The sequence below is a fragment of the Procambarus clarkii genome, chromosome 42 (genome assembly GCF_040958095.1).
Source record: "Procambarus clarkii isolate CNS0578487 chromosome 42, FALCON_Pclarkii_2.0, whole genome shotgun sequence".
Classification (NCBI taxonomy): domain Eukaryota; kingdom Metazoa; phylum Arthropoda; class Malacostraca; order Decapoda; family Cambaridae; genus Procambarus; species Procambarus clarkii.
Window position 1 is genome coordinate 35,611,877 of NC_091191.1, and position 15,891 is coordinate 35,627,767.

The following is a 15,891-nucleotide window of genomic DNA, read 5'->3' on the forward strand; positions in this document are numbered from 1 at the left end:
CTTATTAGGCAAATTTGGCCTTGCATAGTAGGCCAAAAAGTACGTTCTGGCTACTAGGTACGACATATATATATATATATATATATATATATATATATATATATATATATATATATATTAGCCAATTCACTGACCGAAGACAGTGTTCCCAGTGGTAATATTGTTGGTTATATTCAGGGGCAGAGAGAGAATTTCGAGGAGAGATTTACTGTTCTTTTCAGCCAAGCTTTCGTGGCACACATAGAACGTTCACTCCCGAGAGCATGAGTGCAGGATTAATCAAAACCTCTGCTGACCTTTCTGGGCATCATTTATGTAATACTCTCTCTCTCTCTGGTGCTATTGAAGCTGTTAGTGGTAGTGGTGGTGGTGGTAGTTGTGATGGAGGTAGAGATGGTGGTGGTGCTGCAGTGGTCCAGGTTACAGGGCTGCAGGTGGTGGTGGTAATAGTGATAGTTGTCAAGGGTGCTGGTGGTAATGGTTGTCGGGTTGCTGGTGGTGGTGGAGGTGATATGTATGGGGCTGGCGGCAGTGACCGGCGACAGCAGCAGTGAAGGCGGCGGTGCTCTCCACACCATCAACGCTGCTCGGTCTGATACACAAATCTGAAGGACTTACTCTGGACTTTAGTGATTTAGGGTTTGTCGTCTGAAACAGCTTGTTGGCATATTGAGGGCGTAATCCGGGCGTGTGTGTGTGTCTGAGCCTGGATATTGCCATTGAATTATTGTTGTTGATACAGTATGCCCCTTTATGTTCTTCTTCAAAGGAATACGAATGGCGTGGCCGTACTAGCCGGTGGTATATTAACCACTGAATTCTCCTGCAGGAGGGGACGAGGGGCGTGGCGTGGGCGTGGTGTGGACGCGGGCGGGGGTAGACAGGGAGGAGCGGCGCTCCCTGCTGGTGCCGCTGGTGGTGGCGGACGCCGGCTGGCCGCCCCTCACCGCCACCGCCACCCTCACCGTCCATGTGGGCGACCTCAACGACAACCCCATGACCCCCGCCGCCAAGACTGTCACTGTCCACACCCTCCAGGTCAGTGCCACCCGCCAGGTCAGTGCCACTTTTTCAGGCTATAGTCACAGTCCATTCCCTCCAGGTCAGGGCCACCCTCCAGGCTATAGTCACTGTCCACACCCTTCAGATCAGTGCCGCCCTGATGGTCAGTGCCACCCTCCAGCCTATAGTTACTTTCTACACCCTCCAGGTCAGGGCCACCCTCCAGGCTACAGTCACTGTCCACACCCTGCAGAGAAATGTCATCCTACAGGCTGTTCATTACCCATACCCCTGCAGGTCAGTGTCACCCTGCAGGCACTGCCCACACAGTGTGGGAAGTCTCTGTTGTCACTTTCCTTCTATCAGTCACTGGGTTGGTACTGAAGGAACTTCAGTACCAACTTGTTGGACCTCAAACTCACCGTCATCTCCCTCTTCCCGAACCCAACCACTTGGGCTAGACGGTAGAGCAACAGTCTCGCTTCATGCAGGTCGGCGTTCAATCTCCGACCGTCCAAGTGGTTGGGCACCATTCCTTTCCCTCCGTCCCAGCTCAAATCCTTATCCTGACCCCTTCCAAGTGCTATATAGTCGTAATGGCTTGAGGCCTTACCCCTGATAATTCCCTCCCCCCTTCCCCCAACCGGTCATCGGACATCAACAACTTGAAATAAGTGTACTGTACTCTCTAACCAATAACGGGGCCTGACAGCTGAGTGGACAGGGCTTCGGATTCGTAGTTCTGAGGTTCCGGGTACGATCCCAGGCGATAGTGGAAACAAATGGGCAGAGTTTCTTTCACCCTGTTGCATCTGTTTATCTAGCAGTAAATAGGTACCTGGGAGTTAGACAGCTGCTACGGGCTGCTTCCTGGGGGGTTGTAACAAAAAGGAGGCCTGGTCGAGGACCGGGCCGCGGGGGACGCTAATCCCCGAAATCCTTTTAAAATAACCACAAGATAGCCATTATAATTTGTCTACACTCAGTTGAGCCTTTAATGATTGGCCACTGAAACAGTGGGGAGGTTACGTACTCCCATTATTATTTTTTTTTTACCATTCATATTGGCTCTTTAACTGGAATAACATTAGGCGGTGACCCCGTGGGTCTCGTCAACACCCCGAGAGATGGTCAGTTTAAGGACCCACTGCTTCAGAAGTAACACTGAAAATGTACAAGAGCTATTAGCCTCACCCAAAATGCGTTTCTGCATTCTTCCAACACTGTGTATACAGTTGCATTAACATAGTTCCTCAAACTTTCACTGTCAAACTTTTTTTTGTAACTAGGAGTGCTACAACCCCTCCCTGTATTTGTAACCTTTATTTTTGTAATGGCTAGTAATCTCCTGAAAATATTACATCTGAGATGATATTATTTATCTTGGTTTACCAATACTGCAATAATATTCTGAACTTTTTCTCAAACTCTCTTTTATTTCCTCAATTTTATTTGTAACTCCAACAGTATTTGTAAACTATTTCTTAAGGCATTCATTGAACACGATATTACCTGTGTTCTCAGAAAATAGTTTTTAATATGTTTCTACTGGTGTGAGATGTAAATGAGAAGTTAGATTAAGTGCTGGTTGTGATGATAAGTTGATGGTTAGAGAGGAATTGATGCAAGTACGGGAGTGGGCGCTGAACGGCGGTAGAGGGATGATGGGCCGGTGGGGGAGGGGTTATCTTGAGGGTATTATGAGATGATTTTGGGGCTCTAGTGTCCCCGCGGCCCGGTCCTCGACCAGACCTCCACCCCCCAAGAAGCAGCCCGTGACAGCTGACTAACACCCAGATACCTATTTTACTGCTAGGTAACAGGGGCATAAGGTGAAAGAAACTCTGCCCATTGTTTCTCGCCGGCGCCCGGGATCGAACTCAGGACCACAGGATCACAAGTACAGTGTGCTGTCCGCTCGGCCGACCGGCTCCCGACCGTGGGGTCAGAGAGTGAATCTCGAGGAGAGGTAGGCTGAGGGCCAAGTGAGGGCTGTATGTGAGTGTGTGTGTATTTACTGTTCCTATTTACTATGTGTGTTTACAGGATCCAGCTCGTGGCTCTGCATCCCGCCCTTCTAACCGTCGGTTGTCGTGTGTAACGTCTCACGACATAATGGTTCCTCATCGGCTAATACATAAATTGTTATCTTACTTATATATATGCATCCCCAGGATGCAGGCCGCAGCAGCTGACTAACTCCAAGGTAACTATATACAGATAGGTGAAGAGCAGAATTAGGTGAAATACTCTTCCCATTTGTGTTTATTCTTGTTAATAAATGCGTGTGTTCGTGTATATGCGTGTGTGTAGTTACTATGAGCATTTACAGTTTGTGCCGTTAAGGATCGAGGTGTCAGCTCTTGGACTCCGCCTTTCTTACTCCAGACTTATTTTTCCTCTATCACACACATTTCTCTCGAATGCACAAATACCTACGATGTAGCCCGAACGAGCGGTCTTATTCTTATGTACCTATTTACTGCTACGTGAACAGGGGGCTTCAGGTGAAAGAAACTTTTCCCGTCTGTTTCTTCCTCTACCGGGAATTGAACCCGGGCCCATGGACTACGATCCCTGAGCGATGACTGTGTGTGCATGTGTATGTGTGTGTGTGTGTGTGTGTGTGTGTGTGTGAATTCACTACGAAGTGAAATAAAAAATCACAGGAATGCCAGCGCCCCAGAGAAGAGTGTCACACTCACCTTCCTCTCTCTCCCCCAGCCTCAGGGGAGGCCGGTGCCCCTGGGGAGAGTGTCATTCTCACCTTCCTCTCTCTCCCCCAGCCACAGGGGAGGCCGGTGCCCCTGGGGAGAGTGTCACTCTGACCTTCCTCTCTCTCCCCCAGCCACAGGGGAGGCCGGTGCCCCTGGGGAGAGTGTACGTCCAGGACCCCGACGACTGGGACGCCGCCGCCAAGACGTACTCCTGGAGACACCATCTGTCTGGCTTCTTCCTTGACACCGACACCGGCGACCTCACTATGGCCCCCGACACTCCTGACGGCCGGTAGGTGAAGGTTCCCTTCCCACCTGGAGGTAGGTAGGTGAAGGTTCCCTTCCCACCTGGAGGGCGGTAGGTGAAGGTTCCCTTCCCACCTGGAGGTAGGTAGGTGACGGTTCCCTTCCACCTGGAGGTAGGTAGGTGAAGGTTCCCTTCCCACCTGGAGCTAGGTAGGTGAAGGTTCCCTTCCCACCTGGAGGTAGGTAGGTGACGGTTCCCTTCCCACCTGGAGGAAGGTACGTGACGGTTCCCTTCCCTCCTGGAGGTAGGTAGGTGACAGTTCCCTTCCCTCCTGGAGGTAGGTAGGTGACAGTTCCCTTCCCACCTGGAGGCAGGTAGGTGAAGGTTCCCTTCCACCTGCAGGTAGGTAGGTGAAGGTTCCTTTCTCACCTGGAGGTAGGTAGGTGAAGGTTCCCTTCCACCTGCAGGTAGGTAGGTGAAGGTTCCTTTCTCACCTGCAGGTAGGTAGGTGAAGGTTCCCCTCCACCTGGAGGCAGGTAGGTGAAGGTTCCCTTCCCACCTGGAGGTAGGTAGGTGAAGGTTCCCTTCCCACCTGGAGGTAGGTAGGTGACGGTTCCCTTCCCAGCTGGAGGTAGGTAGGTGAAGGTTCTCTTCCCACCTGGAGGTAGGTAGGTGACGGTTCCCTTCCCACCTGGAGGTAGGTAGGTGACGGTTCCCTTCCCACCTGGAGGTAGGTAGGTGAAGGTTCCCTTCTCACCTGGAGGTAGGTAGGTGAAGGTTCCCTTCCCACCTGGAGGTAGGTAGGTGACGGTTCCCTTCCCACCTGGAGGTAGGTAGGTGACGGTTCCCTTCCCTCCTGGAGGTAGGTAGGTGACAGTTCCCTTCCCACCTGGAGGCAAGTAGATGAAGGTTCCCTTCCCACCTGGGGGTAGGTAGGTGAAGGTTCCCTTCCCACCTGGAGGTAGGTAGGTGACGGTTCCCTTCCCACCTGGAGGTAGGTAGGTGACGGTTCCCTTCCCTCCTGGAGGTAGGCAAGTGAGGGTTCCCTTCCCACCTGGAGGTAGGCAGGTGACGGTTCCCTTCCCTCCTGGAGGTAGGCAGGTGACGGTTCCCTTCCCACCTGGAGGTAGGTAGGTGACGGTTCCCTTCCCACCTGGAGGTAGGCAAGTGACGGTTCCCTTCCCTCCTGGAGGTAGGCAAGTGAGGGTTCCCTTCCCACCTGGAGGTAGGCAGGTGACGGTTCCCTTCCCTCCTGGAGGTAGGCAGGTGACGGTTCCCTTCCCTCCTGGAGGTAGGTAGGTGACGGTTCCCTTCCCACCTGGAGGTAGACAGGTGACGGTTCCCTTCCCACCTGGAGGTAGACAGGTGAGGGTTCCCTTCCCACCTGGAGGTAGGCAGGTGACGGTTCCCTTCCCTCCTGGAGGTAGGCAGGTGACGGTTCCCTTCCCACCTGGAGGTAGGCAAGTGACGGTTCCCTTTCCTCCTGGAGGTAGGCAAGTGACGGTTCCCTTCCCACCTGGAGGTAGGAAGGTGAAGGTTCCCTTCCCACCTGGAGGTAGGCAAGTGACGGTTCCCTTCCCACCTGGAGGTAGGTAGGTGACGGTTCCCTTCCCACCTGCAGGTAGGTAGGTGAAGGTTCCTTTCTCACCTGCAGGTAGGTAGGTGAAGGTTCCCCTCCACCTGGAGGCAGGTAGGTGAAGGTTCCCTTCCCACCTGGAGGTAGGTAGGTGAAGGTTCCCTTCCCACCTGGAGGTAGGTAGGTGACGGTTCCCTTCCCAGCTGGAGGTAGGTAGGTGAAGGTTCTCTTCCCACCTGGAGGTAGGTAGGTGACGGTTCCCTTCCCACCTGGAGGTAGGTAGGTGACGGTTCCCTTCCCACCTGGAGGTAGGTAGGTGAAGGTTCCCTTCTCACCTGGAGGTAGGTAGGTGAAGGTTCCCTTCCCACCTGGAGGTAGGTAGGTGACGGTTCCCTTCCCACCTGGAGGTAGGTAGGTGACGGTTCCCTTCCCTCCTGGAGGTAGGTAGGTGACAGTTCCCTTCCCACCTGGAGGCAAGTAGATGAAGGTTCCCTTCCCACCTGGGGGTAGGTAGGTGAAGGTTCCCTTCCCACCTGGAGGTAGGTAGGTGACGGTTCCCTTCCCACCTGGAGGTAGGTAGGTGACGGTTCCCTTCCCTCCTGGAGGTAGGCAAGTGAGGGTTCCCTTCCCACCTGGAGGTAGGCAGGTGACGGTTCCCTTCCCTCCTGGAGGTAGGCAGGTGACGGTTCCCTTCCCACCTGGAGGTAGGTAGGTGACGGTTCCCTTCCCACCTGGAGGTAGGCAAGTGACGGTTCCCTTCCCTCCTGGAGGTAGGCAAGTGAGGGTTCCCTTCCCACCTGGAGGTAGGCAGGTGACGGTTCCCTTCCCTCCTGGAGGTAGGCAGGTGACGGTTCCCTTCCCTCCTGGAGGTAGGTAGGTGACGGTTCCCTTCCCACCTGGAGGTAGACAGGTGACGGTTCCCTTCCCACCTGGAGGTAGACAGGTGAGGGTTCCCTTCCCACCTGGAGGTAGGCAGGTGACGGTTCCCTTCCCTCCTGGAGGTAGGCAGGTGACGGTTCCCTTCCCACCTGGAGGTAGGCAAGTGACGGTTCCCTTTCCTCCTGGAGGTAGGCAAGTGACGGTTCCCTTCCCACCTGGAGGTAGGAAGGTGAAGGTTCCCTTCCCACCTGGAGGTAGGCAAGTGACGGTTCCCTTCCCACCTGGAGGTAGGTAGGTGACGGTTCCCTTCCCACCTGGAGGTAGGCAGGTGACGGTTCCCTTCCCTCCTGGAGGTAGGCAGGTGACGGTTCCCTTCCCACCTGGAGGTAGGCAAGTGACGGTTCCCTTTCCTCCTGGAGGTAGGCAAGTGACGGTTCCCTTCCCTCCTGGAGGTAGGTAGGTGACAGTTCCCTTCCCACCTGGAGGCAAGTAGGTCAAGGTTCCCTTCCCATCTGGGGGTAGGTAGGTGAAGGTTCCCTTCCCACCTGGAGGTAGGTAGGTGACGGTTCCCTTCCCACCTGGAGGTAGGTAGGTGACGGTTCCCTTCCCTCCTGGAGGTAGGCAAGTGAGGGTTCCCTTCCCACCTGGAGGTAGGCAGGTGACGGTTCCCTTCCCTCCTGGAGGTAGGCAGGTGACGGTTCCCTTCCCTCCTGGAGGTAGGCAAGTGAGGGTTCCCTTCCCACCTGGAGGTAGGCAGGTGACGGTTCCCTTCCCTCCTGGAGGTAGGCAGGTGACGGTTCCCTTCCCACCTGGAGGTAGGCAAGTGACGGTTCCCTTCCCTCCTGGAGGTAGGTAGGTGACGGTTCCCTTCCCACCTGGAGGTAGACAGGTGACGGTTCCCTTCCCACCTGGAGGTAGACAGGTGAGGGTTCCCTTCCCACCTGGAGGTAGGCAGGTGACGGTTCCCTTCTCTCCTGGAGGTAGGCAGGTGACGGTTCCCTTCCCACCTGGAGGTAGGCAAGTGACGGTTCCCTTTCCTCCTGGAGGTAGGCAAGTGACGGTTCCCTTCCCACCTGGAGGTAGGAAGGTGAAGGTTCCCTTCCCACCTGGAGGTAGGCAAGTGACGGTTCCCTTCCCACCTGGAGGTAGGTAGGTGACGGTTCCCTTCCCACCTGGAGGTAGGAAGGTGACGGTTCCCTTCCCACCTGGAGGTAGGTAGGTGAGGGTTCCCTTCCCACCTGGAGGTAGGCAAGTGACGGTTCCCTTCCCACCTGGAGGTAGGCAAGTGACGGTTCCCTTCCCACCTGGAGGTAGGTAGGTGAGGGTTCCCTTCCCACCTGGAGGTAGGTAGGTGAGGGTTCCCTTCCCACCTGGAGGTAGGTAGGTGAAGGTTCCCTTCCCACCTGGAGGTAGGTAGGTGACGGTTCCCTTCCCACCTGGAGGTAGGTAGGTGACGGTTCCCTTCCCACCTGGAGGTAGGTAGGTGAAGGTTCCCTTCCCACCTGGAGGTAGGTAGGTGAAGGTTCCCTTCCCACCTGGAGGTAAGTAGGTGAGGGTTCCCTTCCCACCTGAATGTAGGTAGGTGAAGGTTCCCTTCCCACCTGGAGGTAGGTAGGTGACGGTTCCCTTCCCACCTGGAGGTAGGTAGGTGAAGGTTCCCTTCCCACCTGGAGGTAGGTAGGTGACGGTTCCCTTCCCACCTGGAGGTAGGTAGGTGACGGTTCCCTTCCCACCTGGAGGTAGGTAGGTGAAGGTTCCCTTCCCACCTGGAGGTAGGTAGGTGAGGGTTCCCTTCCCACCTGAAGGTAGGTAGGTGAAGGTTCCCTTCCCACCTGGAGGTAGGTAGGTGAGGGTTCCCTTCCCACCTGAAGGTAGGTAGGTGAAGGTTCCCTTCCCACCTGGAGGTAGGTAGGTGACGGTTCCCTTCCCACCTGAAGGTAGACAGGTGAGGGTTCCCTTCCCACCTGGAGGTAGGCAGGTGACGGTTCCCTTCCCTCCTGGAGGTAGGCAGGTGACGGTTCCCTTCCCACCTGGAGGTAGGCAAGTGACGGTTCCCTTTCCTCCTGGAGTTATGTAAGTGACGGTTCCCTTCCCACCTGGAGGTAGGAAGGTGAAGGTTCCCTTCCCACCTGGAGGTAGGTAGGTGACGGTTCCCTTCCCACCTGGAGGCAAGTAGGTGAAGGTTCCCTTCCCACCTGGGGGTAGGTAGGTGAAGGTTCCCTTCCCACCTGGAGGTAGGTAGGTGACGGTTCCCTTCCCACCTGGAGGTAGGTAGGTGACGGTTCCCTTCCCTCCTGGAGGTAGGCAAGTGAGGGTTCCCTTCCCACCTGGAGGTAGGCAGGTGACGGTTCCCTTCCCTCTTGGAGGTAGGTAGGTGACGGTTCCCTTCCCTCCTGGAGGTAGGCAGGTGAGGGTTCCCTTCCCACCTGGAGGTAGGCAAGGGACGGTTCCCTTCCCTCCTGGAGGTAGGTAGGTGACGGTTCCCTTCCCACCTGGAGGTAGACAGGTGACGGTTCCCTTCCCACCTGGAGGTAGACAGGTGAGGGTTCCCTTCCCACCTGGAGGTAGGCAGGTGACGGTTCCCTTCCCTCCTGGAGGTAGGCAGGTGACGGTTCCCTTCCCACCTGGAGGTAGGCAAGTGACGGTTCCCTTTCCTCCTGGAGGTAGGCAAGTGACGGTTCCCTTCCCACCTGGAGGTAGGAAGGTGAAGGTTCCCTTCCCACCTGGAGGTAGGCAAGTGACGGTTCCCTTCCCACCTGGAGGTAGGTAGGTGACGGTTCCCTTCCCACCTGGAGGTAGGTAGGTGAGGGTTCCCTTCCCACCTGGAGGTAGGCAAGTGACGGTTCCCTTCCCTCCTGGAGGTAGGCAAGTGACGGTTCCCTTCCCACTTGGAGGTAGGAAGGTGACGGTTCCCTTCCCACCTGGAGGTAGGTAGGTGAGGGTTCCCTTCCCACCTGGAGGTAGGCAAGTGACGGTTCCCTTCCCACCTGGAGGTAGGTAGGTGAGGGTTCCCTTCCCACCTGGAGGTAGGTAGGTGAGGGTTCCCTTCCCACCTGGAGGTAGGTAGGTGACGGTTCCCTTCCCACCTGGAGGTAGGTAGGTGACGGTTCCCTTCCCACCTGGAGGTAGGTAGGTGACGGTTCCCTTCCCACCTGGAGGTAGGTTGGTGACGGTTCCCTTCCCACCTGGAGGTAGGTAGGTGAGGGTTCCCTTCCCACCTGGAGGTAGGCAAGTGACGGTTCCCTTCCCTCCTGGAGGTAGGCAAGTGACGGTTCCCTTCCCACTTGGAGGTAGGAAGGTGACGGTTCCCTTCCCACCTGGAGGTAGGTAGGTGAGGGTTCCCTTCCCACCTGGAGGTAGGCAAGTGACGGTTCCCTTCCCACCTGGAGGTAGGTAGGTGAGGGTTCCCTTCCCACCTGGAGGTAGGTAGGTGAGGGTTCCCTTCCCACCTGGAGGTAGGTAGGTGACGGTTCCCTTCCCACCTGGAGGTAGGTAGGTGAAGGTTCCCTTCCCACCTGGAGGTAGGTAGGTGACGGTTCCCTTCCCACCTGGAGGTAGGTAGGTGACGGTTCCCTTCCCACCTGGAGGTAGGTAGGTGAGGGTTCCCTTCCCACCTGGAGGTAGGTAGGTGAAGGTTCCCTTCCCACCTGGAGGTAGGTAGGTGAAGGAAGGAAGGTGAAGGCTGGCAGTTATTTGTATTTTAAGTACATGGACGGAGCATTTAGTGCGGTGAGATTCGACCACGGGTAAAAAGAGAAGTACTATCCAGGACGAATTTGAACCTAACGAGTTGTGTGTCAAATGTAAATGATCCTTATTCACAAACAGGGAGTTTTACTGCTGTATTAATGAGTATTTGGACGTTATTCCTGAGGACCGGATTGGACTTGTGCTCCATTTGTTGTTCTAGACTATCAATTAAACATTCTTAATCTTCATTAAACGTTGAGTCATGGATAGCAATGAAACTGTCTCATCTTTGTTTATTGTTTTCAAGGGAACACGTATCATGTCCATCAGGTACGAGCTAAGCTTCAAGGTCAACGACGTCAGCCAAGGTCAATTTGGGGTCAGGGCCAACGTCACAGTCGAGGTGAAGTCCCTAAACCACCATGACGTCACACACGCCACCCCGCTTACCTTGGCGGTGAACCCCTACCAGCTGGTCATGGCCAGAGAGGTACGTTTAAGAGAGTATGGTTCAGACAGAAACTGACAGACGAAAACAGACAATTAAACAAAGAGAGACAGAAGGATAAATAGACAGACGAAGACATGCACACCGGAGTGACAGACGAACAAGATTCGTATAGTGCTACATAGCCTTCCAGGCTTGGTGCCTTCTTTGATAATTACTTACTTATGAACAAGATCCACAAAAAGATCGATACTAAGCACATCCAACACATAACCGCGTCTTGTAACACAGGGTGAGGCATCAATACTCAGCCAGCTGGAGACGACGGTAGAGGCGTGGGCGGGCAGGAGGAGCATGGGCGTGCGGGCGGGCAGTGGCAGCATGGGCACGCGGGCAGTGTCAGTGGAGGCCCTGGGCGGGCACCACACCATGCCCGCCACAGAGTCGTCACGGGTGTGGCTGGTAGCTCCGGGTGTGCCCAATCTCGACCACATCCTCATGTATAGGAAAAATGAGGTGAGTTCACTCAGCTGGTAAGTCGTTATTAACAGCAGTAACATCATTTGTGTCGTAAATAATGAACCATATTAGAGGCCCGGTAGTTGTAATTGTGAGGACAATAACCGGAGTAGTGGTAGCAGTAGTTCCTTCCACTAGCAAGAAGTGAGTGTGGGCGTTTATTAGTACTGATAGTACTACTAATCGTGGCAGTAGTTGTAGTAAAAGTAGCTGTGAATAAGATTGTATGACTATTGCTGGGTAGTATGTGAAGAATAGGTGTTGACAAACAAATAATAGCTGTAGCTGTGTAAATAATATCTGTAGTCATGATAATATTAGCGAAAGTTCTGGGAATAATAGTAACAGAAGTTGTGATAATTGAAGCATTAGTCATGGTAATAGTTGGAATAGTTGTGGAAATGGTGGCAGTACTTATGATAACTTTAGCAATAGTCGTGACAGCAGCAGTCGCGACAACAGAAGTAAAACCATAAGTATAATTCAAAGCGGAAGTTGAACACTTCATTAACCTAAACATCAAAGTCAAAACATTTAATATGCCTCGTTTTTTATATGCTCATTTTATTAATATATATATTTTGAAATACCTAATGTTTGTGCAATGTAGCTCATTCCTCTTGTCGCAGTGAGACAAGTGAACCATTAAAGCTAGATTTGCATGCATATTACTTGGCTTAATATTTTTTATGTTTGTAATTAAGTCTGACATACGAGAAGAAGTAACTTTCCGTCATATGCTCTCTCAACATTTTACAGTTCAAAGTTATGCATGTACGTCTGTGGGGCGGTTGATAGAATTCCTCTGAAGTTTCCAGGTTACTACATGCGTGTCGTGGGCTGATTATTCATTGGGTGAAATATTTTCTTCACAGCTGAGCGCCATTTTAGGAGTCAGTGTGCAAGAGGTCGGCGTTGGGACATGCCAGGAGGTCGTTCGTACAGTCCCTTTGGAGAACACGTACGAGAACGAGAGCGAGGCCGACTATGAGGACCTGCGTGTCGTAGCCACCCAGGAGGCCGACGGGTGCGTGGACGGGTGCTGGGTGCGCGCTGCCCTTACTGACGGCTTCAGCATCATAGACGCCAACATCTCGGCGCTAGTGGGACCCAAGATGGAGGTCCGCACCACCTGCGGTTGTGGACACACCACACCTGCTACCCACGACACCTGCACCCCCTACACCTGTCTGAATGGTGGCAGGTGCATTCCAGCATCCTCAGGTACCAGGTGAGTTGCCAGTAACTGTCCACAACACATCGATGGGCACCACGTGAGTTAGTGGCACATGTATCCTCTGAACTTTGCACAAGAGTGCAACATGTTTAAAAATATGCATATAATAGGGAAAGGCAATTATAAGAGAAATGATAAAACAGCAGCAATTCCCACGTTGTCGCCACACATGTGCGTAAGTCGTATAGTGTGTTAACACCAGCCAAACTCTCGCCTCTGGTGTGATGTAGCCTGGTTACGCTCCTCTACTCTGCCATTTCATTGCTTGAAAGCTCCCTCTTGTAATAATTTACATTGTAATTAATATGAATATATGTATATATGTAGATATATATATTTATATATACACATATTATATATATATATATATATATATATATATATATATATATATATATATATATATATATATATATATATATATATATATATATATATATATATATATATATATATATATATTCCCTCCTCTTTAGGACTCTGAGTATGGTGTAGTTGGTACAAGTGCGTACCTGCCATCTTGGTGGCCAGGGTTCAAGTCCCCTGGTGGGCTTGTGTGTCTAAAGTTTCTATACTTCTAACTTGGAACTGATCAAGTTCCAAGTTAGTTCCAAATTATGTAATTATTGTTATATTAGGTAAAATATTTTATTTATTCATGTTTGTTTATTGAGACAACCCAACACACAAATTACTGCACATGAGCTTGACAAGGTCAGTTTTAACTTCCAGCTGCTCAGGCTACACTGGTTGAAGGCCCTTAAACATTCATAACTTGGCCGAGAGTCCCAATAACACGGATTTGTGTCCTAGTTTGGTGAAGTTTGGCAAACAAAAACTTAAAGAGTCAATTGGTAAGATTACACAGAGGTCCAGGTTGACTGAGTCCGGATTAGCGAGCTCCTTAGTCTGGTGTTGTACTAGAATTTCACAATTAGGAATATTTATCTGCAGAACATTGTAAAGTTATTTCCTGGGTTCTGTTTGGACGATACGTTCCTCAGATGCATCTGTCCTCACGGCACCTGGGGTTCTCGCTGTAAAGTGATCGTTAGGCACTTCGAGGACGACGGTGGAGGGTCAGACTTGGGAAGTAGTGAAGATGAGGTCGTTACAGTGGGCGGGTGGGCGTGGGTGCCGCCCATCCCGCCTTGTGCCGAAGTCCACTTGAGTCTGGAGGTACTGACCAGATCCATGGCGGCCACGCTGCTGTACTCAGGACCGGACCAGGGGGCACCAACCCCAGGGACCGAAGAGAACACCGCTAGGGACCTGTTGCTGCTGGAGCTGCGTCAGGGCCGTCCGTCTCTCCTGCTGGACCTGGGAGGCGGCCCTGTTACCCTCGACCTCAACGCCTCCTACTCCCTGGCAGACAACACCTGGCACAGGATCGACCTTATATGGAAAGACGAGGTGAGGAGTGAGGATGTAGAGCAGAGACTTTGGACTATAGGTATTAGTTTTGAAATCCAAATGATTGTTGTGACCAATATCGTTGCGACTTCCTTTGTAGTGGTAAATATTATCATTATTTCATATCATTCATTCATTATCATAACAAATCTCATGTTGTTAATCGCCTGACTAGTCTCGACAGGTCACGATTACTGCCTGTTATAGTCGATTAAACTATAATAAATGTCATTTAACACTTCACTGTGAACTATACCTAGTTTTCTTTGACACTTGCTGTAGGTACTGTCATCACCATAGAAGATAAATCCCTTTTGAAAACTGTGGTTGAAATTCGGCCTTCGTCAGGCCCATGTAATATATTTAATCTACATTCAAGAGAAAGGGCCACCGAATGAATATATTTTTATATTTGATAAAAGGTCGTTTTTCGATACACAGTTTAACATTTACGAATGCATACTTCGATTACATTGCAGCTTGGACAGCCAATACATGGGCAACCCAGCATTTTTTGCAATGTATAATATTATGGCAGGTAATTGGATCAGGGCATCAACGTGCCGATGCAAATAATGTTAAAAATGGGTGATACCCAGATTCAAATGTGTGGGACAGTCCACTAATGAATAATGAAAAGTACTAGATATTTTTTGGAGATAGAGTGAGTTTTACTCTTCGTGGTTCAGGAGAGTATGATCGTTATATATTTTTTCAGGCTTCTATGATAGGTATTCAATGTTTAAACTGGTATGATATATATAATTCAGGGTAGTATGCAATATTAAAAATTTTCAGGTGAGAATGTCATCTCTCACAATACTTATAGGAGTATGAAAGTTAATTTTTGTTCAGCAGAGATAGTCATCTATTGTTCAACAAAGTACGATTATAATTCAGTGTTCGGGAGACAGCTGCTCGTCAGGTGATAATTACTAATAGTTCAAAAGTGTGTAAAATACTCACCCAACACCATTTACATCAAAATATTAATCGCGGGTTATTCTCCTTTCCCAATTTGTGCTCTCCCACCTCCTCATCCTCCCCATTCACGCTTCCTTCTCTTCTCTTAATTCTTTTTCTTCACCCACTCTTATCTTCCGATCCCTCATCCAATTTTCCTTCTCTCATTAACCTGTGTACTGCTCTTCTTCCCTTGCTCGTCCCTTCTTCTCCTTCTCCATCCTCTTTCATTTCTCCATCACCTTCCTCTCTCCTCGCTCGTTCTCTCCCACTCTCACTCTCAGTTGGTGGAAATGATTGTGGACTTGTGCACGGGCAACGGACCAGACGACGTACCACCGCCTCCACCCTCCACCCTCGCCCACAACCACTCCAAGACGAACACCCATCCCGACGCCCACACTTGTAGAGGGGCGGCCAGACTGCCTCGTGCCGCCCGCGTCCTCAACACAAGTGGACCGCTACAAGTGGGTGGACTGTCACACCCTCTACCAGCAAACACTTTACAAGGGAGTTTCCCACCTTTCTATGGCTGTCTCCGGAACCTCAGAGTCAACGGCCAGGTGAGAGGCGCTGTAGTAGCAGTAAATATATATATATATATATATATATATATATATATATATATATATATATATATATATATATATATATATATATATATATATATATATATATATTGGTGTATACTGGCAGCAGGTTTTCTTTCAAACATGTTTCATTGAATATGACCGCATATTCTGTATTTATTATTTTCTGGTTTAGGGCTTCTATCCCTCTAACTATTTTCTTAGCATCAGGGCTTAATTGAAATAGGAGTTCTCCAAAACTCATTTTCGTACTTTTAAGGTGAAGAAAAGAAGTGATTTACTATAGAGTGTATTACACTTATTTGTATAATTTGCACGACGTTTCGAACCTCCATGGTTCATTCTCAAGTGAACCATCAACAGTGAACTATTTAACCTGAAACAACAACATAAAACTCTTGTAGAAACAAAGACACTCCGTAAGTTAACAGCCCTAAACGGTGGACAGCTAAAAATCCCTCGTCCTAAAGATGGCTACTTTAACCTGACTTCTTATGATCTTACCCAGGACCAACAAGACCTCTTAAATCTTGGTCTAAATTGTCAATTCTTATCTAAACCAAAGATGCATCAAAAACGCCTGGAAATCGAAATGCTTCTGGACGATATC

The 15,891-nt window shown here is 50.8% G+C and overlaps 1 protein-coding gene across 1 annotated transcript in view; it reads left to right on the forward strand.

Moving 5' to 3' along the window:
* Positions 1-15,891, forward strand: part of LOC138349707 (putative neural-cadherin 2) — a 57,938-nt gene that overhangs the window by 21,389 nt on the left and 20,658 nt on the right. Inside the window, exons 6-13 of the mRNA XM_069339752.1 lie at positions 830-1,038; positions 3,851-4,011; positions 10,442-10,601; positions 10,851-11,075; positions 11,954-12,013; positions 12,098-12,309; positions 13,320-13,728; positions 14,976-15,254. Coding sequence (XP_069195853.1) covers positions 830-1,038; positions 3,851-4,011; positions 10,442-10,601; positions 10,851-11,075; positions 11,954-12,013; positions 12,098-12,309; positions 13,320-13,728; positions 14,976-15,254 — 1,715 coding nt within the window. The remainder of the gene's footprint in view (positions 1-829; positions 1,039-3,850; positions 4,012-10,441; positions 10,602-10,850; positions 11,076-11,953; positions 12,014-12,097; positions 12,310-13,319; positions 13,729-14,975; positions 15,255-15,891) is intronic.